This window comes from Lepisosteus platostomus, chromosome 18 (assembly GCF_059453375.1).
Source record: "Lepisosteus platostomus isolate fLepPlt1 chromosome 18, fLepPlt1.hap1, whole genome shotgun sequence".
Classification (NCBI taxonomy): Eukaryota; Metazoa; Chordata; class Actinopteri; order Semionotiformes; family Lepisosteidae; genus Lepisosteus; species Lepisosteus platostomus.
The window spans coordinates 4,143,373-4,170,285 of NC_142628.1; the positions used below are offsets into that span (position 1 = coordinate 4,143,373).

At 36.6% G+C, this 26,913-nt stretch overlaps 1 protein-coding gene across 1 annotated transcript in view; it reads left to right on the forward strand.

The window, feature by feature from the left end:
* ptprjb.2 (protein tyrosine phosphatase receptor type Jb, tandem duplicate 2) overlaps nucleotides 1–16,276 on the forward strand; it is a 71,072-nt gene extending 54,796 nt beyond the window's left edge. Inside the window, exons 26-43 of the mRNA XM_088611849.1 lie at nucleotides 14–280; nucleotides 617–886; nucleotides 2,558–2,833; nucleotides 3,678–3,827; nucleotides 5,505–5,685; nucleotides 6,404–6,519; nucleotides 7,881–7,968; nucleotides 8,721–8,765; nucleotides 9,054–9,062; nucleotides 9,190–9,200; nucleotides 9,609–9,799; nucleotides 10,254–10,344; nucleotides 10,475–10,548; nucleotides 11,470–11,604; nucleotides 12,008–12,124; nucleotides 12,582–12,742; nucleotides 12,970–13,105; nucleotides 13,458–16,276. Of these exons, the coding sequence (XP_088467975.1) occupies nucleotides 14–280; nucleotides 617–886; nucleotides 2,558–2,833; nucleotides 3,678–3,827; nucleotides 5,505–5,685; nucleotides 6,404–6,519; nucleotides 7,881–7,968; nucleotides 8,721–8,765; nucleotides 9,054–9,062; nucleotides 9,190–9,200; nucleotides 9,609–9,799; nucleotides 10,254–10,344; nucleotides 10,475–10,548; nucleotides 11,470–11,604; nucleotides 12,008–12,124; nucleotides 12,582–12,742; nucleotides 12,970–13,105; nucleotides 13,458–13,607 (2,468 nt within the window). The 3' untranslated portion in view covers nucleotides 13,608–16,276. The remainder of the gene's footprint in view (nucleotides 1–13; nucleotides 281–616; nucleotides 887–2,557; nucleotides 2,834–3,677; nucleotides 3,828–5,504; nucleotides 5,686–6,403; nucleotides 6,520–7,880; nucleotides 7,969–8,720; nucleotides 8,766–9,053; nucleotides 9,063–9,189; nucleotides 9,201–9,608; nucleotides 9,800–10,253; nucleotides 10,345–10,474; nucleotides 10,549–11,469; nucleotides 11,605–12,007; nucleotides 12,125–12,581; nucleotides 12,743–12,969; nucleotides 13,106–13,457) is intronic.
* The last annotated feature ends 10,637 nt before the right edge of the window (nucleotides 16,277–26,913 follow it).

Genomic DNA, 26,913 nt, shown 5'->3' on the forward strand with positions numbered 1-26,913 from the left:
TTTTATCCTTTAGGTCCAAATACACCTGGAAAAATCAGAATTGAGAGCAAGTCAAGCGATTCCATTACATTATCATGGGGCACACCTCCTGACATGGACAGCGTTCCTTTCAGCTTCTACGTGAAATTGCAGCCAGATCAAAATAGCTCCAAATATGAAAATCAAAACAACACTATCTTAAGTGGGCTGAAATCGGGGACCTCCTACAACATATCTGTGGTGACAGTCGGACAGTTGGACTTTTGGAGTGATCCAGTTATATATAATTTGGTTACAACTAGTAAGTATAGAAATAACTTCCTGTAACTTTAATGCAACCAGATTCACAAAGCCTCTGCCTATAAAAGCATCCATTGCAAATGCAAATTTTTACCTGAAAGAATGTTTCAAGAACAGGTTTTTATTTTCACCAATCTGTAGACAGCTGTGACAGTTTGTTCCAATCATGTTTTGTTTAGTGTTCATTTAGAAAAAGGGCATCTTAAAAGTAATTCTGTATCTGTACCCCATGCTGCTCAGTGTTATCCTTTTCAGAATCTTGATGAGTACTGTACCTTTAGTTTTGTACCAGTACCAGTCTCTTAAAAATTCATTAAAATTATTTTCTTTCTGACAGGACCCTTGAGTGTTGAGTCTCTTACAACAGCCTCTTTAACAAATGGCTCAGTTATACTGACATGGAACAAACCCAAAGATTATAAGGAAGGATATCAATACAGAGTAACTGTACAAAGCAACACTGGAAGCCTGGTATCAAATGAGACACAAACAACAGAGAGTCGTACAGTTATGGGCTTAACTCAAGGAGCAAGTTATACATTCAACGTAACAACACTGACATCTGATAATACATCTGCATCACCTGCATCAGTTACTTCCTGTACAAGTAAGTATTTCACGTCAGTCCTCCACTGCCTTCAGTGCTGACATTTTTGAGGGAAAAGAAGTTTAATCATCCAGCCAACATTCAGGGTTGCATTGGAGCCACAACTTATCTTGGCATGGCAATCAGCCGGTGCAAGGCAGGATACACCCTGGAAAGGACACCAGTCCATCCCAGTGCACACACAGACACAAACAAGCACACACTCACAACGGGGCCAATTTTCCAAGAAGCCAATTAACCTAAAGTACCAGTATGGTTTTTGGACTGTGGGAGGACTGTGCTATCCGCAGATAGCAGCCCAGGTCTGGAATGCTGTGAAGCAGCAATGCTAGCCAATGTGCCACACTGCTGGCCAGAATTAAAGAATGAAGAATTAGAAAGTCAGAATGTGGTGTTTACAGTTGATGCATCAGATGCCTTCTTGTTGTATTTTATATATCATGAAATGAATGTGACACTTGGCATCCTGTCCAGGTTGTATCCTGCCTTGCTCCCATTGCTTGCTGGGCACCAGCTCCGCCATGACCCTGTGCTGGATAAATTCGCTCTAAGACAGATGGATGGATAAAACATGGCATATCACACATGGATCGTAGTCCGTGGCATATTGTCAACATTTGTTAATAGGAAGGTTCTTTGGTAAAAACATCTCTTTTACCAGCCATTTCTTTCTTTTTACCTTAATACTTACAATGCTGTTCAAAGAGCGTTAAAAGCAGACACAGGCAAAAGTTACATATGGTGTTGTGACAGAAGTCTGGAGGGAGGTCAAATTCCAATGTTGCACTGTTGCTCCCTTATATATAAATACTCCACGGCTCACTACTCATTGGCTTCTTCCCTTGTTGTTACTACTTGACCGAAAATCCTAAATGTACGTAATGTCCAGCAACACTTTACTTAAAGTCTCCACTAGCAGTTTCAACTATTATTACAACTTTGACTGTCACTGAGTTTGGTTCAGGTGAGAAGAAAGTAAGCTTGTCATTAAGTCATCTTTAATCCACAATGGTCAAAAACGTCATCACACCTACTCTAGGTAAACTATATGTATTGGTCCAATGTGAAGTATTTTAGTAGCTAATTCGTTGTTTTTACCAATCAAATCTAATTGATTCATTGTCAAGTTTTCATTTTCATTAATATAATTTCTTCCTCTCTTCTCACCCCTAAAAGCCAAAGGATTTCTTTGTACTGCAAAATACAGATCAACCAGGATTAAATATTGGACTAAAACATAATGGCTACAATTTCAATAGATCACCATAGCATTATTTTTGCATAGAGAAAGAAAAACATTGAAAAAGGTGTGAAAAGATTAGAACAATGCAAAAGATCTTTTTTGTATAGCAATGTTAATCATAAAATAAATGAAAGACAGTTCTTTATACATACTGTATTGTTGTTACAAATTTAAACAGTTGTTTAAAAAAGTAGAAGACTTTATTGTGTTAATTTTAAATTTGTTAAAAAAATTGCTTTTTCAATTGGTGCCTAACAGACACATCCTTTACAAAACAATCAACTTCCCACAGTCTTTTTAAAAGGCCTGATTCTTTAAATGACAATTAATTTGAATTGGAAATGCAAAAGTTCTTCTTTTCATCATGGAAGATGTAGATTTTTTTCTCATCCATTTAAAAGAAAATGTCTGATTTGTTCTTTCTTAAGCTGCTGCAGTGATAACAGACTTCATGTGTGGAGGACCAAATGGGGGGCCTGCAATCCTGGAAATGAACTGGACCTGCCCTGTAGGTCTGAATACAGGATTTCTGGTGCAAGTCAATGGGACTGAAAACAACCTTTCTACGTGTACTTCTTCTCAGAAGACCTTCTTCAATAAAACACAGCTGAATTACAGCACTCAATACACTGTTCAAATCCAGACCAAAGGATGTGGCGAAAATAGCCCTCCTTTCATCTCTACCTGTCGCACGGGAATCACAGGTACTGTATCTGTCAATGAAATGTAAACCCTCTTCTTGCATTACCTAATCAGGCCAGGTGATGGCAGCCAAGAGCAAGAATAGCTGCCAGTTGGCAAGTTAAATTAAGGGAGGTGCACCCTAGGCAAACTATGCACTTGGGGTGCACCCCCCTCCTCTTTCATTTTTTTAGCTTTTGGTTAAAACTGAGGTTTAATGATTTGGTTTGCCCATCCGTTTGTTTCTGAAATCCATTGAAAGAGAGACTTTTTTTTTACATTCAGTTTTTTTTTAACTTACTTTATTTGAGGTTTTAGTGGGGCCAGCAGGGGGTGCTCACCCTGCGGTCTGTGTGGGTCCTAATGCCCCAGTATAGTGACGGGGACACTATACTGTAAATAAGCGCCGTCCTTCGGATGAGACGTAAAACCGAGGTCCTGACTCTCTGTGGTCATTAAAAATCCCAGAACGTTTCTCGAAAAGAGGAGGGGTGTCACCCCGGTGTCCTGGCCAAATTTCCCATTGGTCCTTACCAATCATGGCCTCCTAATAATCCCAATCTGTAAATTGGCTTCATCACTCTGCTCTCCTCCCCACTGAGAGCTGGTGTGTGGGGAGCGTTCTGGCGCACTATGGCTGCCATCACATCATCCAGGTGGGGCTACATCGACACAGCCTGGTGGCTAAAGATAAGCAGCCACACACACATTGGCTGGATTTTCAATGTCCTCCCGCCAATGTTTAGAAATTGTACTTTGCTTGCAAGCTGACATCTGACAGTGTCGGTTAACAGTGCTTGTTTTCCTTCTTACAGTATGAGTGGAAGTATCCCAACACTGACTTATTTTTTTCTTTTTTCCTTCCAGATCCTCCTCCAGCAAGAACTGATATTCCTGTGGCAGACTTTCTTGATAAAAGTTTTGACCGCTTCACTGTCACCTTCAGTCAGGACCTCTTTAATGACTCCAGTGGACCCATCACAAATTATGGGATACTAGTAACCTCTGCTTTACAAGGTAGGTTTTCAATTCTATTGCTTTTTAAACACCTGCTTTAAAATCATGATTATATATAACAAGAATATTCTGTAGTTATGGTATTAGGGTTAATCTGGAAGATATAAAATATTCCTAATCACATCTCTATGTATTAATTCAATATTTTCATCAAGAAAATTATGGATTTTAAATTAATTTTAAGGTCCACATTAAGTCTTCACAAACTGACCGTGTAGAGTTAAAAATGTGGTATTTGATAATAGATGGACATGAAATGAATCAAGAAGACTTGATTAGGTACTTTTTATTTTGAATAGGTTTGAAATTTGCTGTCAGAAGTAAAGCAATAATAAAAATACATGCATTACATGGGAAGCTCAGTCTTCAATTAATCTTTTTTGAAGAACTTGATGCAGTCTCCTGAAAAAGTATAACACTGTATACTGCATCATACTGTATAGTCTTTATCAATTACGACTGTTTCCTTGTTCAAAGATGTCTCACAAATGAGTTAAGCAAAACCTTCCTTTTCTTAAACCAATGTTGAATATCTCCTAGACTCCTAGAGTCTGATGGAGATGATCCTTTAGTTTATTTCTAAATATCATCTCCATACCTTTACATGTAATAGACATGGTACTTATTGGACAATAAAAACTGTATTTGACTTACTTTTATCACAGTCTTTTTATGGATAGATGCTGCTTTAGTGCTATATTCCTGTCAATGAATGTTAACCGACTGTATCTTTAAAAATGAAATCCTTCAATTCCTTTAAAAGGTTGGTAGAATACTATTATGCTCTGGACATGTTTATCTTCAGTGATTCCAGTGCCTCTAATATCTAAGCCTCTTGTATGCTACTACTATTAGACTAACATTTCATATACATTTATTTAGTGGACAGATGCTTTTATCCAAAGTGATTTACTGTACAATCACAACTGGTCAAAATGTGCATAAACAGTAGCATAAAACAACAATAAAACCACAGAAAAACATGTTAAATAAGTGCTGTGACGTATTTGGTGTTTCACAGTGCCAAGGGGTTTCAGTGGTCCTTGACATACAGGAAAATAATGGCATAGTCAGTAAGTGTAAAAATTTACAGAAAGTCAAAAGTACAGAAAAAGCTTTAAAGCATTTATTGTTTGAACTACATTGCTGTATTACTTTCTCTTGACCATCTTATCAGAAGATTTTGGAATGCAGTACCTTACAAAAGTATTCACTCCCTGCCAATATTGATATTGGTGATTAATTTGGAAAAATGTGAAGTAATATATTTATGATATAAAACAAAACTGCAATGATCAAACTAAACATACTGTAGTTACTGCATATGTGAAAGAGGTTGAATATCAGCAAAACCTACAAAGAAAAGACAATACAAAGTAAAATTACTGATTGCATAAGTACAGTATTCATCCCCCTTGGCCAGTACTTTGTAGAAACACCTTTGGTAGCAAAGAATGGATTGACTGGTCTCTGCCAGTCTCATAAAGGGAAATGTTGTATTCTCGTGCTTTCTTCGTAGCAAATCTGCTCCAGTTCTGACTAGTTCGTTGGAGTTGATGGACTTTAAAGCCTCACCTTAAACTTTCAATTGGAATCAAGTTAGTACTTTGACTCGGAAACATACTCTCTGCACAGTTTGCGCAAACTTACTGAAGCATCCAAATTGTTTCATTATAGGTAAACCCAATAAAACGGATTTATCCAGTACCTACAGTGGATCTATAAAGACTTACCTGGCAACAGTAATTGGAGCAACGCATCTAAGCCGAGCAGCTGGTTCCTACAGTGTTATAATAGGAGATGGGTCAAAACAGTATGGATACACAAATGGACCACTGAGCCGCATTGGGCAATACAGGTAAATATTGTCAAAGAAATGCATGGGTTCAGATCCCACACTTCATAATGTTTCTCCTACAACATACTGACTTTAGTTATGCTTGAGCACCAATCAAAGGCTTATTAAAAATGTGAAAAAAATGGCAATTGTAAATTCTCCTTTTTGCAGTACTGTTAAATGTCTGTGATTCACACTTCAGAACACTGCCCTTACGTCAGCACCTCTTGGTCTGGCTAACAATGCTGCAGAGATGATCAGATACAGTAGGTGGAGGCAGAAGTACTGATCCTAATGAATGACAACTAAAGCTGACAGGCAAAAATGGAAAACAGAAGATAGAAAAATGTTAGAGGGTAAAAACAAAAGTGTCTCAGATAGTTGACAGAAGTTTCAAATTAAGAAATGGCTGCCACTCAGAATCAAACTTACTAGAGCAGCAATGCAGAATAAACTGGTTCACTCCGGAAGAAGAAAATGTATTAGCAAGTAAATAGATCTGACAAAGACTTGCTTTCAATTCAATACAATCTGGCGATTTGCCTGCAAAGTGTGAGAGGCCTGAGAATCTTATTTAAATTAGTTATAACATGTTGTAACAAGTATAATACCAGATAATTATTTGTCTTTTCCCATCTTTTCTAATATAAATCAAAATCTTGTAGAAATGACCATCTCTTGCAAATTACTGAATGACTAATAATGGAGTTTTCTTTTGTTGTATTTTTGTCTTCTGTAGGGTTGCCATTGTTGCATTTACTAAACTGCAAATAACAGATAATTTAATTAATCAACAAACATCATTGCTGTCAATATCACCATATTCATATATAATCGTCCTGCCAGAGAATCCAGGTATGGACTTCAGTGGAATTTCTACAGTTCCTGCTGTATTTTGTCATGCTCATTAGAATTCCACTGATGCTTTTTTATTAAGGACTGTGATCATGATATTGACCAAGGTGTAATTAGGATGTACAGCAATACTGTACATACGCACAAATAGCATGTTTGCATTTAATAGGCACCCTTTGAAAATGTGTAAGCCCTGCTAGTGATCTGGATGAAAGTTTAGTACGAGTGGTTTTTACGTCCTATCTGAATTTTTTTTTGTCTTGGCCTGGAGGTGGCGGTGCACTGCGCTGTAATTCTATCCCAAAACTGAGTCGGTTGGATCAAAAGCTTTAACCAAGCATTACTGAATCTCATTCAAATGCAAGAGCTTCGATCAGTGGTCTTGACTGGTTCCCACTCATTCCTTTTGGTTTGGGGAACATGTCAAAATCCTATGCCCAGAGAAGTTCATATATACTGTATATAACCTCAATGAACGTGATGAATACATTTTAGCATTTTGCAAAATCTCTATCCACTTGAAATCTGCCAGTCTTGCTCCACTTTTCCCTCAGTTTTGTTTTCACATCTGCCCGTGAAGAAAACTTTTAAACCTTTGCTTCCTTACACCTTCACTTTACATCCCTATACAGTCATAAAGTGTTTAAAAGATTTACATGGATCCTTGCAAATTATCCTCTTATTGTTTTGCACATGGAACTGATCACTATCTTGTTGTATTTCATTTAGGACAAATCTTTAGAATAGCAGCTTTTAAAACTTTTGAACCACAGTTCTCTTTTTCATACAAGGCTCACCAAAGTGTTTGTGATATACTGTACTGTACCACAATGCTTTCACTGACAAACACTAAAGTCAAGAATGACTCCCTAAATTTTTGTAGGACAAGATACTTTAAATGTTGTAATTTTCCTTCTTTTAGAAAAATTGTTCATGCAAGTTGTCCCCAAGATGAGTTTCCCCTTTGTTTTTGGTCTGACTTGTTATCACTCTCACTGGCATGAAATAAAACATTTTAACAAAAAATACTATAAAAAGAGTGAAGTAGTTCAGGTTCAGGAGCTGCGTCAGCATGCGTAGGCTGCAAAGGAACAAGTAATAGGTTTATTCCATGCTGAAAAAAGAAGAAGAAAGAAAACACTTCATTCTTTCTTCTTTTTTCAGCATGGAATAAACCTATTACTTGTTCCTAAAAGAGTGAAGGCAGGCTAGCATGGTGCTGCCTTGCAGCCTCAAGTTTGATTGCAGCTTCATTATTCATTATTATGTGTGGAGGTTGCATGTTCCCTCCCCTTTTTTATGAGTTTCCTGCAGGCGCTCCAATTTCCTCATATCCTGTGTTCTTCTTGTCTTCCTTGCAGCTGTCATTGGAGGGGCTGTGGGAGGAACCCTGTCTGTTTTCCTGATCCTGTTGCTGATCACCATCATCCTAGTGATCTACTGGAGAAGGTGAGTGTGACAGCAGCTGTCTTAACCTGCAGGCCCATTGATTAAATCAGTGGAAATTGATGGGAAGCCTTTGTCAGGAAATATTTTACCTCAAAGAGGTAAAAGTTTACAAAAGAAAATGAAACTAAAACCGAATATAACAAAAAAATACACAATTAGAATAGTTCAGAATCTATAGATTAAAATCAGATATCAATACATGTAAATTATTATAAAATAATATTTTACTACCCTTTTTTCTATTTTACAATATACCAGGCCTTCTACAGAGATCTACAGTATATGACTATGTCTAGTTTTATTGGTCATTACAGTCAGATGCCTGTCACTACAAACTGATGATCTTTGGCCTTTTCCCTTCTACAAAGAATAGAGGATTGTAGGGTTAAAGTGGCCTGTGCTGTTGTTATACCTGGTCTACCACGTGAGAGACTCTCACTCACATTGCAGGCATGATGATTAGATGTGATTCGTTGCAATGTTAAATACTAGGTAGGAGTTTATAATACATTCCACTTCATGATTTGCTTATCTGATTTTGTGTCCTACGACATGGAAATATTATTTACAGGACGCTGCTGAATATAAAATCAAAGTGATAATGGTTTCTCTAAACAGAATAACAATGGAGAAAAAGTAAATTAATCACAGAGCAAGTAGTAGTAGGATATCAAAGTATCGACATATATAAACAATAGATTTTCATACAGTACATTCTTGAACTGAATGTATTTCTATGTATATTTTTGCAGACGGGCCAACAAGAAATCTCAAGATGTCCCTTTCACATCTCTGAGGTGAGTTTTTAGAACTTTTGTGACCATGTGTGAAACAAACAAGAAGCTTTCCATATGATTCTTGCTTTGGTCCCAGAACCTACCAGCAGTTTTTTTAAAGTCAAACTTGCATAATTAAAAAAAAAGTTTGATAAAATTGCATTTTATAGGATCTCTCCTAATGTATAGCCTTTGGAACAAACATTGGAACAAACATTTCTGTATTTTAGTGCAATTTAAAACTTGTCATGCTTCAAAGAGATATTTACATTTTAAGATTAAAATTGTTTTTCTTTCTGTTTTTTACAGAGCCAAAGTGTAAGTATACATCTCCATGCACACTTATTTTCATTTCTGTCTGACAGTTGTGCTCTAGTGTAATCTGATTTTTCATGGGCTTATATCAATAGGGTAAACTTTAATTCAGTGTTCTTTTTCAGTGTAGCAATGTGGTAAGTACTGTATGATAAAATCGGTTTATACATTGTAAATAACAGCATTTTTGACACTTTTCATGAGCTAGAAACTCTGTCATCACTATTTTAATGAGCCTGTGTGTTAATTTGCTGCTATGATACACTATTCTAATCATTTTTAATTTCTGTGCTCACAAACTACTCATGTAAAATAACCTTGATCTTATTTCATGTCATCTTACTAGTGCAGAAGGGATTGTACTGCATTCATTGGTTTCACACTTTCATTAAAATGCCTATTGCATGTTCCTGATATATTTACAATTTACAAGCTGCAAAACATATTAAGATGAAAATACAGTATGTCAATAATGTACAGTAGTTCTTGGATCTCTAAGCTATTGTACCAAGCAGGTACAAACTGTTCTTGTTCTAAATCCTTCATAAGTTCTTTTTTATTTCTATGCGAATGCTTCAGTTGTTTTTGGAAATAATGGTAAACTCTCATTATTTAGAAACTGCACTGAAATACCATGTTTTCCCTTGTCTAGGGGCATTCCTGTAAGAGTTGAGGCCTATGAAACGTACTACAAGAAGCAAAGGGCTGATTCAAACTGCGGTTTTGCGGAAGAATTTGAGGTAAAATTAAAAATTGAATAGAAGATGATAGGAAAAGGCTATATCAAAAGAATAATGAGAATTCAGTTTTTATTGGCTCACTTCTAAAGGCAGGTCTTGACAAATACTCATATTATACTCATATACTCATACTGGCTTTGTCCTTTGACTGTCCTTATCTAGTTTTCTGACTCCTGTCTTTTACATTTTTTGAAACTCAATTTGTTTTTTCCTCAGAAAGGTGAGGTTGCATTTAGCAGAGTACAGAGTAAAAAGCCCTGGTCAGCCAAATGTACTATAAACCAGTTTGTTACACATACTGTCCAAACCTCTTTACTGTAGATACTGCATTCTTACACTGCTCTCCACATGCAGAAGGTAATCTGTGATCCCATACTGTATGTGGTGTTGATGGGCGTCTGTTTGAAAGCGCACAAGAAGTAGATTTGCATTGACATCATGCTTTGTGCTTTAGGATCTTAGACCCGTGGGCACAATCCAGCTCAAGAATCATGCCCTAGAACCAGATAACAAACCAAAGAACCGCTACAACAATGTGCTGCCATGTAAGTCACTAACATTTTTCATACTCTCCTATGTCATAAAGAGAGCTGTACTGCATCTTTCTTCTGAATACATCCATGTTCAATAAACGTATTTATTCTCTTATGAGATTCCGATTTGTTTTTCACCCAGATGACGCCAGCAGGGTCAAGCTTTCTGTTCAAGGAAATCCTTGTGATGACTATATCAATGCCAACTACATGCCTGTAAGTGTCTCCTTGTCATTAGTTTTCAGATGAAGCTCTCAAATGTTTGATGTTTGCTAGTTGCCATAGAAGACTCAGCTACTGTAGATGACTCAGTTAGAAACAGCAGCTGACTTGCACTGTTTTCTAGAGATATCTCACAGAGCATTGCAGAGCGGGCTTACTCATGCATTACACTTCCCCATAGTGCCTGCTAACCAATTTACTTCTACTGATTAATAAGCAGTGCTAAGAGTAATCATTCTGCCAATGTACTTAATGAACAAAAAGCAGAAGTGCTATTTAGGGAGGGCAGGCTTAATGCATTAAAAATGAGGAGCAAAAAGTACAATTTAATTAAACTAAACAATATGACTACCACAAATTAGAAGGTACCCCAAGAGTTTCTGCCAGATCTCATACCTGCATCTGGTAATATAGAGGATTATAGCCTCACAGTCCGGCATAGAGTGGGCAGATCTTGCTATATATTTATGTTGCATGAGCCAACTCTGTGCTCTCTGTAGCCCATCCCACAGTCCCGTGGTCTTCTGTCCTAAAGATGACATCCTGTCAAGTGTTCTGTTTTGAGAAAGATTTCAAGTTAGAAACATAGAAGCATTTAATCCAAGATTATTTAATTTCCTTAAAGATATTTCTTTAATGACTGTGGATTGTCTCTTAAAAATAAGGATGGCTCTGGTTCAAGTGGATTTATTTTAGGGAAAAACTGTTGCCACCTTACTTTTTAAAAAAAAAGAACAGCACAAAATAGATTTTAATGCTGTGCAGTGGGAGAAATCTGCTATTGTAATAGGCAGAGGGATCATTAATACCGTGTTCATGCAATTATTTAATTGACCAGTCCCACTGTGGCTGAAGGGGAAATAAAATAATAATCACAAGGGACTATAAAGAGTAATGACATTTCTGGGTTCCCAGGGCTATAACTCGAAGAAGGAATTCATCGCCGCCCAAGGGCCCTTGCCGGGGACTGTGAATGACTTCTGGAGAATGATCTGGGAGAAGAACGTCCACACGCTGGTGATGCTGACCAGGTGCAACGAGCAGGGACGGGTGAGTCAACGTGGAAACTTGTTGCTACATCTGAACAGAGCTTATTCCTACCAGGCATGTTTCACTTATCAGTAGAGACAAAAGAACCTAAAGCTCTCAAACAGAAGGAAGTTGTTAGGCCACCACTTGTATGGTCTGTAGTAGCTAACTGGTCCTATGATCTCCTCCAGCTATTTACTGAGATAAAATATGGTGTCAACATGACAGGGTAGCTTGTTCTAGACTCCCACAATCCTTCCCCCTCTGTGGAGAATAATTACCTCCTGTTCTCTAAAAAACCTGTAAGGGAACCTGCTAAAAGAACGATCTCTCTACAGTGAATTTGTGAATTTGACCTTTACCTCACAGTAACACTCCAATACTAGCTCAGCAATTCATATTCAACCAATCTCTTGCTGTTTAGGTGAAATGTGAAGAATACTGGCCCTCTCAGACAAAGGTCTGTAGCAACATAACAGTGACGTTGACTTCGGAAATCCCCCTAGAAGACTGGACAATTAGAGACTTTAAAATAAAAAATGTGAGTATGGACTGATTTTAAAATGCTCTCTGGAGATTAGGTTATTCGAACTCTTAGTAGCTAGAATGTAAGATCTTTTTTCGAGACATTGTTCCATTTTCTACAACATGATGTTTTTTTTTTAATGAGCATATACTTCCTAAGAGCTAAACTATGTTGTTCTAACAAAAACATTATAATTGATACTGTAAATGTGTTAAAGTAAGAAAAACATTTACATAGTTAAGCAGATCCCTGCTGATTTCATGTGGACTTTATTCAACAGTTGTGGTTGTGATGGAGAGATATTTAGGTGTGTTCATATTTATCACAGCTTCTTTCTACACCTTATCTGCATTTCCCTAATTTCACAGAAATGGTGCTTCAGACAATGTTATGTTTGATACAGAGTAATTAATTTGCTCTGTTTTTTTACACCTTGTAATGGAAATAAATGTGTTTTTTCTGTCCGTCTCAGACTAAGACAGCTGAAACTCGCAACTTGCGCCATTTCCATTTCACTGCCTGGCCAGACCATGGCGTGCCAGAGACCACAGAGCTACTGATCAGTTTCAGACACCTCGTGAGAGAACACATGGACCAGTTCTCCAGAAACTCTCCCACTATAGTGCACTGCAGGTGAGCAGTCATTGTGTGGCACAATGTGTAGAACAGACTGGCCTTCTGTACTGCGAACCTTGGTAACCACACACAGTACAGGAGTGTTACTGTACTGTTTATAATACTAGACAGATTCTACATGTTTACTGTCTCGGTTTCATCAGCAAATGAATATTGTTGAGACTTATATTTTGCAATTTTCCTACGTGAAGTGTGTTTGGTTTATTTTCCTTTTTGGAAATCAGTGCTGGAGTTGGGCGAACAGGAACGTTCATTGCGATTGACACCATCATCTACCAGATTGAGCGGGAGGGCATTGTGGATGTCTACGGCATCGTCCATAGTCTTCGGATGCACCGCCCGCTAATGGTCCAGACAGAGGTACGGAGAAGTTCACACTTCTACTGCCTGCTCTCATACGATCGTCTGGTAATATCCAGGCCCATAAATAAATTAATACAATCCCTGAACATATTTTTGAAATTCTTGTGCCACTGAATCTCTTTGCCACTCTTCCTATTTTTATGCCATTGGGAAATTTAACCCGTTTTCTATGTCAGAATCAAAATCATTGATATATTTTAGGAGGAGCAAAGAACCTAAAATGACCTAAAATGGATCCTGCAGCACATCACTGGTGTTCAGTTAGAAGCTCTTCTTCTTAGGATGAAGTGTTCTTGGGGTTTAAGAGAGCCCTGCATTCATGGGTTTTGTCTTTGATTTGTCTTTACAGGACCAATACGTGTTTTTAAACCAATGTGCCATGGACATTATCAGATCAAGAACTGGAACTAACGTGGACTTAATCTACCAAAACACAGCAGCTCTGAGCATATATGAGAACTTTGATCCTGTAAAATCTAAAGGAAAGAATGGTTACTAAGCAGAGACAGAACAATACTGTAAAGATTGCACTGCAATTATGTTATTAAAAACTACCTTTTTTAAAAAAAGGGAAACACTTCTTCCAGACTTTAATGATTGTATTTAGTGTAAACACATTTTAGCAATTTGGCTCGTCAGTGTACAGAAGCACTAGGAATAATAGTTTTACAGGCCTATCATGTATGTATGTGGACATACTGCAATATTAAAGATTTAAGGGCAAATTAATCAGCTTTAAAATTAATGTAGTGGTTTCCACGGAGACAATAAAATGTATTTAGTGATTTGTACAGAGAAGATACTTAAAAAAGGCACTGTAAGGGAACATATACAGTACAAAACCATAAATAATAAAATAATGTTTGCTGTAGAAAAGTATATTTACAAAATGAGTATGTAACAAAAATCCTGCTGACTGTTCATATACACATCAGAAAAGACCTTTTAGACAAGGGAGAGGAACAATGTTTCGTGTAACAGATGCTGTAATTGTAAGTGCCTTAATGCTGTATTGAAACCTCCTAAGAGTATAACACAGCTGAAAGACTCTGTATTGCCTTAAGACAAGCCTTGAATAACGTGCCAAGCTGACAAATGCATTTCCTCCTTTACTCTTTGTTAGTTTTCAGGGGATTATGAGCAATAACCATACAGTCAAAAGCTGAAAAATATTTTTAGTCACCGAGAAAATCGAGAATTGTCAACAGTTTTATGAAATATAGAACAACATGAAAGGCTCTCCGAAGTCAAGACTCCACAATTAAGCAATGTTGAAGACTTGAGTAAAATGTTTAGTCTGAGTTGTACAAATGTCCTCTTTGGTCTTATAAAGAGAGTTTCATTTTATGTCCTAATATACAGTAGGTTAATATTTCTAAAGTAAGGTTATAATTATCAGTGCAATACATGGTGTCTGACTGTAAATATTTCAGGTTAGAGAATTATGCTTTCATACTCTTGCGTAGTTTATGAAAGATATTATGCTCAGGTCAGCTCTGTTTTTAATTTGTATTTTTGAAGTGTTTGTGTGTGTATTTAAAAGAAAGAAGAGTCTGTTAAATATTTTGTGTACGTTTCATTCATAGAGATGTTATATCATTATTTAAACATGTAACTGTAGTTTATCCTGAGATTCTTTTACCATGAATTGAAGCATTTTAAAATGTCAGATAAAGCAGGATCTTGACCATTTCTTATTACTGCACCTTAATATATGATTTATTGCAGTATCCTACTGGTCTAAGTACATTTGTCTCTGTTTGCTGGGAACATCCAATGTATAGTACACTGTGCTGCTGTTGAAACAGCATTCCTTTCCTTTTTAAACCCTCTTAGCAGTGATCTCTCATGAAGTGATATCCTCGATGTGATGTTCTCTGTGCGGATGTGGTACACTGAATACTGAAGTTAGTATGAATCCATGACCAATTTTGCACAAATGAGTACTGTGTATCAAAACAATGCTGTAGGTAACTCATTCCATTACACGCAAGAAGAGAACCACCTTTGGAATTCCACTGCTGAGATGAACTGAATAAATGCTCATATTCCAAAGGTTGACAATATATTGCAAAAATATTTGTGTATGTATACTGCAGTTGGTATTTATGGCACTGGTTAGAGTTCAATGTTTTGAGGTGAAGATGAAAAGCAATACACTGTATATTATTTGACTATCAGAGTTGTTTAAATTTTAAAGTCCTTATTATGAAACTGCCACAATGATCGACTTTTCTAATTATGATGATGCACTGGTTGCATTTTTAATTAATATATTTAAGATCTATTACAAATGAGCATTATTAATTACGATGCTGAAGAATATCTGTAAGCTGAAATATTGAGTGTGTAAATGAAGGCAAAGAAAATGCACCATTTTGTCAAGTTCTTTTCATAAATTTAGATTATCAGAGGCCAAATATCCATTTCTACATTGTAGCTGATGTAAGTCTGTCAAATTTTACAGAAATTGTGGTTCATTTAATGAATGAGAAATTTAATTGACCTCTCTAGGTGTAATAACACTGGGTTGGATCATTTCAATAAATGTTAAAACTAGAAATGTGTTAAAAATTATTGATTTTATGCAGTTGTAAATAAACATCTTCCCTTGTACATTTTAAAATGTCCAAAGATTATGCAAAAAAGGGACTTTTAGTTCAAATTACTGTACATACATTGCCTCAGTATGTTTCTGTAGTCATGTTCGTACTCAGTTGTAGGAAGTACAGTACCTCTTTTTTAAATAATAATGTTTAGTATTAGCTTTAATAAAAGAAGATTATATATTTTTAATTTAAGAAGGGACTGCAAATCTACTTATTAAAGAAAGAAGACCATACTTTGGAAAAACTAAGTCAGCCTGTGAATTTTGTTATTACAAATCTGCTGTTGAGTTTTGGTTTGATGGCACTATTTAAATTGTTTTGATAAGATACGTATCTGCAAGCTTGGACTTTTCCAAATGACATTCTGTCTTTAAGGCACCTATTGCAATTTGATATTATTGTGAAAAACATGTTGCTTAATGACTTTTTTTAAATTCTGAGAAAATTGTGATGTCGAAGGTACAATATGAATACCAATAAATGAAGGATTTTATTTTTAAATGTACAAAATATTGTGGTAAACGTTCCAGAACCTGGAATTAAATGTTCTATCTTTGAATTTGTGTTTTGACTGATTTTTCATTCTTTCTTGGTGTGTGTGCCCTGTTTTTGAAATGAGACTATGACTTTTCACTTGATTCTTTCATCTTTTTTAGTAGTTCATTACCTCAGAGTTGATAATTAAAAAAACCTTTGAAATATTACTACAGTCTGACAAAATGTTTGCAAACAAATAGAAGTCTTCATTTGTGACATGATTATGCCATTTCCTTGGACTGGTCTTAAATATACAGTCATTTTGTTGTCATTCCAACATACAGTATGATACTGCTATGACTCCTGCACATACAGTATCATCTACAGTACTGTTCTAGTTTTGTTTTTCTCTCATTTTTCTTCTTTCAACCTTACTCCTTTCATTTTGTATATTCAGTTAATCATTTTTGTGTTTTGATATCATACATACATTATTTTTCTTATTTTAGAAAAAATAAAAAGTTACTTTATAAACCTTGCTTGTAATATTCAGTAGTAACTGTGTAAAATGTGTAGTAAACATGGTGAAATCACAGTATGTTACCACAATATGAGGCTGTGTTTTCAAGAGCAGCACAGTAAAATTGTGCAGATGGTAATGTAATTTCCATAGTGAAGATTCATTATCATAATTGTACAATTCCCTTCCACGCATTCCACTGAAAATCACCTGCTACTACTGCCACAATCCTATTCCTCTTTTCAGATCTTCTACTGCTGGAATCTTGCAAACCACACAAAACCACAATGGTGAAGTGAAGACCTTATAAAGAAAAACCCCATCATCACCAGTTCATTAATTAAGTTCATCCTACTGATGAATTCCACTCATTGCAGGTGATTGCGAAGAGCTCTTGCTGTTGTCCCCCTGATAAGCCAAACCTGGTGCTTAAATATCCATAGCTCCTTAATAACCTTGAAGAAAAGAGATATTTCCTTTACGTCCTTTGGGATTGTGCTAATAGCAAGGTTTAATTAAAAGGTGATAAATCATCAGCCTCCTAACAATCTGGGCAATTATCTGAATGCAGCTAGAATGAACAGTTCAATTTTGTAATTAATTAAGAGATTTATTTCTCTTCCATATTCTGAGTGGTAAATGTGGCCTTGGGGAATCCTGCTCTGGTGTATGTTAGCTGATCTTTTAATGGAAAAGAGGAAAAGCACTGGGGTCTGCTTAACTCTCACAAATTGTATGACTATTGTCTCAAGGACAGTACAACCAAGTGTCAAGGAACATACTGTTCACAAATGTGCGTCCAGCTACTAGATCTGTTTAACTAAAATTTAGCTACCCCCTCAAAGATTTTACATATTTATTCCACTGAAGCATTCTGTATACATCACTGATCCATTTAACTGCTTAGACTGTCAGCTGTATTAAAATGTTCAGCACTTTCAAATTTAGGTCTTTCAATGTGCAGCTATCTCCATTTACACATAAATGTATTCAGATTGTCAAAAAAAAAAACAACAAATCAACATTATTCAAAGTCATGTACAAATACATTTATACCCCCAAAGATGCACAGATCATCGGTTTGGTCAATTCATTTTATATCATTAATTATCTCAGTTTCTTATCTGAGCAGGGCAGTTGGTGATAATCTATAGTGTCACATGGAAACAGAATATACTTGTGGTGTCCTCAAAGTACTGTTAATCTTTATTTTGTTCTTTTGAACCTGTTTCTGTATTTATAAGCTCTGCCTTATCTACTGCCTCTTACTTTTCCCAGACTGCTGTGCTGGAGCTGGGAATATGATATGGAAATTAAATTAAACTTCTGAGCAGTCAGCAAATGTTTCCACTAGAGGCCAGTAAAACAAGTACAGAATTGAGCTATAACACAAAGTGGTGGGGATTATCATCTTAAATACTGCAACTACAGGTGTGTGACTACGTGATTCTAATTATCTATGATATTACAAGCTTGTGTGCAGAACAGAAAATATTTTTTTGGGTTACTTAGTGGGATATGATTAGATAGAGATTATACAAATAAGAGGCTTTCCTGATCTTCAGAGGATATACATACATTTGAACTTATGTTGTGCTAAATGTTTTGTAAATTGTGAGCTTTTATACAAATGTTATTTTTTTAATAGTGTTTGGATGGAATTTGTGGAACATTAAACGACTGCCAGCAACCACACAAAAGTTTAACATGATGATCTATTTTTCTTATTTGAAGCCTTCACTATTTGCTGGTGGTTTTCACTGCATGATGCTCTGGTAAGAGTATTAAAGAAATTAAATTCAACTTCAGAGGAAATATGGAAAATAGCACTGGGCTTTCATTCAACAGAAACCAGGCTTGTACTGTAGGCATTTCAATAGATAAAGGCCTTTTTCTTAGTTTGTGGACATACTTTATCCACCAATGTGGGAAAAGATGTAGGATAAGATTTCAGAAAGATGCTTTCTGTAGTCTTATCAGTTTAATCTGGGTTTCCACTGCTCCACAACATTAGTTTTTGATATGCAAAGTCCGAGGATGATCTTTTAGTTTTAGCAGAAAATATTGTTTTACATCCAGTTTTTGTCCAATTCATAGCCAAAATCCTCTACTAGTGCATTAGGTTTTTGGCTGCATACATACAATTTAATTTACACAGTAATTTATTTAGATTACACTTACTGTAGCTATATACACTTTGTTCCCTCATTCACCAGTCTTGTGTTCTAGAGTTGCCAGTTTTAGTATAATGTGGTGTTGGAAAACACAAGGGCTGAGCCTTCCTTTAAGATTGTAAGCATAGCTATGACCCAATATTCCAACTGCCTTGGACATTTAAGTTTTACCCAGAAGAGGTATCAAAAATCAGTACCCCATATGTAAAAAATACAAGGTCTTTCTCACTTACTATGGCATTTTAAGACTGGGCTGCAGATACAGCTGACCTACATGCCCTCTAATTGTTGTAAATAGCTACACTGGGTGACAATTATCTCATTATTGGGGAGTAGGAGTGGAATTGCACATTCTCACATGTATGTAATTAGGCATTTATGTGGTATCTGAAGGACAGAGTTAGAAAATGTTATTTTGAATGCATGAATTAAAGAAAACGAGAGAATGATTTACTAAACTTTTACTAACAAATGATATAACTTTTTTTCTTACTGATGTCCCCTCCCAAGCTCCGTAACTGGCATATTTTTGGCTGAGTGAGTTTTTAAAAGTTTTTCTTTATTGTTAAACCTAGAGGCCTAAAGGCCTGCCTGCACTGTCCTCCATCAGCTGTCATGTGTCCTCGTGACTGCAGACCCACTCAAGGTTTCAAGGACACGTGGGACCCAAGGTATGGTATCAAAACAAAAACTCTCCAAAAAATCTGAAGTTGCTTATATTCATTTCCCTCAGACTCAGTGCAACAAGGTCCAAAACAGAACAAAAATAAAAGATATTCTGAATGTCAGAAAATACATTTAGTATTGTCCTTGTACACAATGAAAGCCTAATACCACATTGTTAACATTGAAATGTTGACAGTTCTTTAGTTAATAGATATATGAATAGCTTTCTCATTGTTTCCCTTAATCAGTGAAACATATCGCCAGATGAAAACCCCAAGCCTGCTGCCATCAAGGACTATTAACAATGCTCCTGGGTTAAATGTGAGGCACTTCCACCACACAGGAGCCTGAGTTAGACAATTGCCTGATCCATAAAACTGTTCTGTAATTCACACAATTACACACCACAATCTATTTCCCACTGACTTCAGCACAGTCAGAAAGGTGTAAGTCTTCTCTATTAAATTAGTTCTGTATAATATAAGTACTGTATGTTTTAATTAAATGTTAAAGATGCATATGTACAACCTCGTATGTAACACTGGACTTAACTGGATTCTATTTCAAGGAAATAACCAATCAAGCAAGTTATAAGAGGATCTAAAAAGTGGTAGATTTCTAACGGAATCCTAATAAGTATAATAACTAGCTTTTTAAAAAAAAAAACTCGCTGTGTCTCATATGATTTAAAAGAAGGAGGAGGGACGCAACTACTAATAGACCTGTCATGTCTGAGTGAGAAGCTCAGGGCTGTAGACACAGTACCTATTTCACTATAGCCTCATTAGCAACTTGTTCTCAGCTCCTTGTAGATAATGCACTCAACAAACCGATTTTGCAAGGAAAATGAATTAAACCTCATAAAAGTCCATCCCATGAAAAAACAATAACAGTACAACAATGAATCATAGTTCTCTTTTATCATAAGCAGTGAGATGAAGTACTGTTTTTCACTGTTTACTTCGAAACAGCCCTGGAGTAATCACAGGACACTTCTTAAATGCCACAAAAAATGATCACCCTGTATGTGTCAGTAAGGAAATAAAATGCTTCAGAAAAAGACTGACTTTGCAGAAGCTGGCTTCTTATTGATTGAGTCTGGTGTCATTCTCGAGGCAGCCATAAAGAATTGACATTAAAGAATGAATGTGCCTTTTTGCACACAGAAAAAAGACAGTGTTTAACAAAAAGACAGTTTTGTTAAAGGCCATGCTTGATTTGCCAGTGAATATGTTTTAAAACTCCACAAATGCAGAATTTAGGTAATTGCATGAATTTTCATTCAGTAAATGGCATGTTTTTCCCGTTAGTCAGAGTCAATTTAACACAATTTGAGACTGGTTTAGCTAAGGTGTCAACCTGCAGATAAAAGCGCGCCCTGCGTGGCTCAGCCAGTAAAGCAGTAAAGCAGTAAAGCAGGGTTATACAACCCTGGTCCTGGACAGCCCCAAATCCAGCATACAGTATTTCACAAGTACAGTAGCATTTGAATCATCAGTTTCTAAGTCTGAAATAGTTTAACTATGGTTAATTAAGTACGTGCCGTGTTAGGTAATTTGGAGATCATTTGGAACAGAAATCAGAATATCCGTCAGCCTCCAGGGCCTGATATTCCCTTTATGGGAACATTACCTGCATGATGGGCTTTAAATCATGCAGGTCTGCTCTCCAGTGGGCAATGATGGAGTTGTCATTTGCATACCGAAGCTCCATAATAGAAGAGGTGGAGACTTTATTCTTCACCTTGTACGTAGTGTATTATGGTGGAAGAGACTGCCACCTGTCCTGCACAGGATTTTGCTTATAAAGTGGAGATTGCCGTGTTAAACCACAGTTCCCAGCTTGTAGGGATCATTCTCCGATACTCTGGTAAATTGTTCTGAGTGAACAGGTAAGAGATTACAAACTGGAAGGGTTGCAAAAGTTATTTGTTTCCAAATTAGTTATTTGGAAGTCTCACTGCCTGATCAGTTACACGTTCTTCTGTACTGTACTTGCCAAAGCCGTGAGGGATGACTCTCACCACTCTTCCACTTTCCCAAGCCAGATGATGCTGTAGTGCAAAGTTATCCTGCTCTGCTGTGGTTTGATTGACTTAATGTGCACATTAAGAGTCCATTTTAAGAAAAAGCAACCTTTAACTTGGAGAGGGTAGCTTTGTTTCATTGATACTGTATATGAATCCTAGTTTGCTTCATCCTCATTTTCTTGCAGCAAAACCAACTGTGCTCACCCTTCAACTTGGCAGTTGAAGAGTTGGTCTGCATCGTTGCACCAAGACTCAAAATGAATATATAACAGAGCATCCATCACCGGAAGAATGCAGGCAGTTCCTGCCTGACAACTCCATACAGGAGGCAGGCACAAGATGGGACAGAGACTGATCTGATAGCACCTGATGGTGTGAAACCAGCTATATGTGCTCTTGTGGAATTGCTGTGAATACTGGAGAAAAAGCAATGACAGATGAATTCCACTAAGAGGTTCCATAAGTTATGCAGCCATTAAAAATTGATGCATGTGTTGAGTTCAAGCACATAAATCTTTTCAGACAGTGCTGAAAGTGAAGAATTAACCAAGAATAGGTTGTATGTGGCAAGTGGGGATGTTATAATTCCATAGCTGGATGGAGGGAGGTCATCTATTGTAGCATTTGTGACTTCGGTGTGTGTACATGCTAAAATATTGTATGGGGATGTTTCTGACATGTATTTTATACAAAAGCAGTTTGAACTAGGCATTGTTTAACTGTGGCCTTTTGTAGATTTTTAAAAATATGTTATATATGAGTTAACATGAGTATTATACAAAGAGTCCCTAACAGTTCCTGTGTTATTAATTTATTAAAATATACTTTACATACAGTAGTAGCTTGATCAGTAGTTTAATGTCCAATGAAAGCACAGGGCAAATTGACTGATAAGGACATGGCTGGAGTTTCCTCTTTTCTATTTTACTATATCAATGTCTTCTCTGAAAAGCCATGAGCTATCTGGAGAAGACATTGCATTTGATCTGTATGTATGTTGTTTTAAAGTTTAAGGGCAATATTCATAAAATGTATACAAGATGTGTGACACCCTATTTCTGAAAAAGGAGAACCCAACACTTCAGGTTATGAAATCATCAGCTTTTTTTAGACACAACTCCAGTGGTGACCTGCTTACTTTCTGCAACCACTGAACCCAGCCATAATGTCTCATTTGTGATCAGTGTGCCATATTAATGGGGCCTTGTGTGTACAGGTAAGTCTATTGCAACACTGGGTTTAAAGGATAAGCTACAGTAGTGGCCAGTCCCTCTTTCAAAACAAAGTAAAGACACCAGAGTTCGACAATTTGCCTTTCATGTTTCCTGTTTTGCTTTTCAGTTTGGATAGTTGCTTGTATAGGGGAAAAAGAAACTGTCACTGTCAATGTTTTTCTCACATAGGATAATAATGGAAGACAATTATCCCAATTGTCTGGCTAATAATGGTGAAGCTGAGCACATTTTTTGATTGGAAGGTATATCATTGCAATTAAAAATAGAGGGTAAAGTAATTATGATTTAAATTGTATGACTCTCTGCTGTTACTGGCAAGCACTGATTACAGTCAACTACTGTAGCTATGTGACTCTTTTGGGATAGGCTGGGGTCAGTTTTCCAGCTGGAGGATGGCTTGGCACTCAGTCACAGTACAGAAGTTTGGGTAGTTGTGATTATTTACTGCACACCACACCAAGACAAGCCAAATGGAAGATATTCAGGCTGAAACAATGTTCTTAGTTTTCACTCACGCCTGAAGATCGCAGGTATAATGCATATATTGAAGTGATGTGCTACTGTATGTCTCTGATAGAGAGTTGCGATTCTCACTCTCTTCCTCCAGGCAGGGGACTTATTTTCAAGGAAACTGAACACTTTAATAACATTGTCTTGAGTCTTCAAGTTGCATTTCTGCTGAGAATGTTAAAGAAAAAGTAGTCTGCACAAGAAGAAGGTGGAAGTCTCTGCTTTTATTTTCTACAAAATGGGAATTCTCCATTCATACTTATTTAGCTGACTAACAGAAACTGCATTTCAAACTGGGTTGTCTTTTTCATGCATGACATTTCTAATTTTTTAAAGCATTAGTTTTCAAAAATACTTTAAAAATAGATATAGAGATATAGAGGTAAAAATGCAATATTGTTAGACATATGAATATTTCCACATCATCTGTTACTATGTACAGAGTTCATTTTGCATAAATTGCCTGTTTAGCACCGTGGTCTAATCAGGTCTCTTATAAACTCTGATTCATTTTTCACTTACCTTTTTCATCTTTATCTTCATACAGGATATATAAAACACTAGATATTTTATTTGCATATTCATCGCCATTGTTATTGTAAACAGGTATTGTTAATGTCATTTGTGTATTGGTTATTGTTTGTATTTGCCTTACTTGTTGTGGATACACAGTGTCATTCTTATTTCCTGTCTATTTTAAACATTTTGTGTTTATAGACCCTAACTCACCTCTGGCTTAAATGGGGCTTATCTCGATTTAACTGGCAGTCATAGTATAGCACTTAGTCTAGTTTATCTGGTGAGGGTTTCTGGGGCATACCGTAGAACCGACCAATACACACATGAATTTAACAACAGCCGTTTGTCACAAATACATTTTAATAGTGCAAACATGGAACCTTGAGCCTAAGTGTTCCAGAACCAAAACAACTTATGTAAAGATATTTACGGCTCTTCTAGAGAGTGTTGCACAGGGAATTTGAATTCTACCATGACCTGATGCTCCAGATCGAGGTCCTGCTCTTAAAATTGGCTGCCACTAACTTACAGTACTTCCCCATCATTATCTGTTATTCAGCCCTGAAACCATTTACAGATCCTGTTTGTGCTTGAAAACCTGGTTAATAATGCAAACCCTGTCCTAGACAAAACCAAAAAAGGATTCCTTGTGCTCACATGAGCTGTGAACAAAACACAAAATGTGTAATGCACAAATTACTATACACTTTGTTACTACGAATGGTAAAGTTATGTTTCCACATAACTGAAGCATGACTCCTACAAAACAGTGTACCATTGTGAGCTTTTAAGAACATCAAAATCAGGGAGACACTGGACATGAAAACATTCACTCGTATTCAATTTTCGTGCGAGAATTTCACAATATATTCATCAGCAGCTGAATTGCTGGGACTGTCACTTAATTTTAAAAAATGGTACTAGAGAGCAGAATCTAACAGCAGCCATACAGTAGAGGGCAGTGTAATACCTCTGTCTCTGAAAGCTTGCCTGTTTCCTATAAATATAGGCAGAACAGTACAGTAAATATGAATCAAATTTCAATCTTGATTATTAATTTATGGGTAAAATCCTGATATACTGCATACTGTATGTATTGTAATGAAAGTCACTTCCTATATCTTTGTATTTCATGAGATGTTCATACCTTTTCAGTCAGGGTTTAGCAACACAGCACTGAAAAAGTCCCTTTTAAAATATTTAATTTTCTGATAGCTTCTGACTTCAGTGACTCTGAAGTCATCCACTTCTCTGGATGCTCTCCTAAGTGTGGATTTTGAACTGTCAATGACGTCATCCTGCTGAACTGCATGGGAAATGATTTGGTGACGACTGATGCTTTGCTTTGTTGATGTGTCTTCTGACTGTCTACCAGGAGCCAGTTTGTACAGTAAACCTTCAGTGTTTTAAATCTGATGGTTTTACACTTTCAGTACACTAATCAGAGTGTTTCACAGTATTCTGTGTCGGATCCAACACTAATAGTTTTCACATGTTGCCTCTTGATCAGATTATTTGCCATCATGGATCTGGATTTCTCTGCTGTTCTGCCGATTCTGAACTTTATGGGTATCTGATTGTATTATACGGATACAACACTTAACAGCACCTAACCTAAACTATGGTAAGAGTGAAGCTCAAAAGCTCGGAAGCTCCCAATATTAGCTTTCCAAATTTGGTGAATTATTGGTGTTGCTGTGGATGGCATTGTTAACAGACCCTTGAAGTTAAAATCCTTGCTTGGTGTTACGTTTGACCATCTGCTGGAATTTGAAGCACATGTTAGGAATGTCACAAGACCAACTTTCTTTCGCTTGCATAACTTTGCGCGGTTAAGATTTTTGTTTATTTATGTGATGCCGAATTATTGATGCATGCCTTTATTTAATGAAGATTAGATTGTTATCACTTTACTTAGAATGCCATCTCCTAAGGTATTTAATAGGCTACAAGCACTAAGACGTACTCTGCTTCAACAAAACTTCCATCCGGGTGAAATATGGAAGAACTTTAACGTTCTTCTACTCACACATAAGGCACAGAATGGTCCAACTCCAGATTATTTTAAGGAATAAAATAATCTGAACTGCTGATTCTGATCTTCTTACTCTATCAACACATTGGCACAGTCCTTTTATAGTGCCACACAATGTCTGTGGAACTACTTGTCCGGGGAAAAAAACTGTGTTCAATGGCAGGATCACAACACACCGCAAGGAAATATGAAAAAAGTAATGCTCAATGCAATTTTGAGAACTTCTAAAAGACTGTTAAACATCTCATTACTAAATGCTAAAGCTGGTACTTTTGCAAAACTTACAGTATATTTATTGTAATACAGAGCCACACACAACCAGAGGAAATATCTCATACTACTTTTAAAATGCTGTTTTGCAGATACAGTATACATTTTAAAACAGAATCGTTCTTGGTCCTCCGTACAAGACCGTGTTCACTCAGGCTCTAGAAGGTCAGAGTTGTGATCCTGTGACCCACACTGCTGATAGTAAGGAATCTCTGCTTGGCCCCCAAGCTTGCTGTTACCATAGAAACGGGAGACTGTAAATGATGGAGATAAAAATAAATTGGAGGCTTAATCTAAACTAATTTAAAGGTTAATTTTACAAAGGAATTATTTATTAGGTTATAAATGTCAAACGTTTGTAAAAATTGGATATCCAACACCGCAAACGCGTGTTTTTATTGTATTGTTAGGTCATGTCTTTACGTTGGCAAATCGTTTTTGTTTTTCACGAAGTTCATAAACAGGAAGGTTTGCGTCGCCATTTCACTGCACAAATAGTTCACCTTACTTTCAAAACAGTGTAAAAACTTTTTTTTTTGCTCCTCGTAATGCAGCGCTGACAAACCGGTTGTAAGAAGCACTGATCCAAACAAATCCCTCAGTTAAAACAAAGGACGCGATAGACTGTCTCTGGATGGTACTGTTTGTTGCATTCGAATGCAATATACTATATATACACTTCCTTTTTTCTCCCTACCTTTTGAAACGTAATGTTAGAGTTCTGGAAAAGAAGGAGAAACGGTTTTCTCTGCCGTGCACGT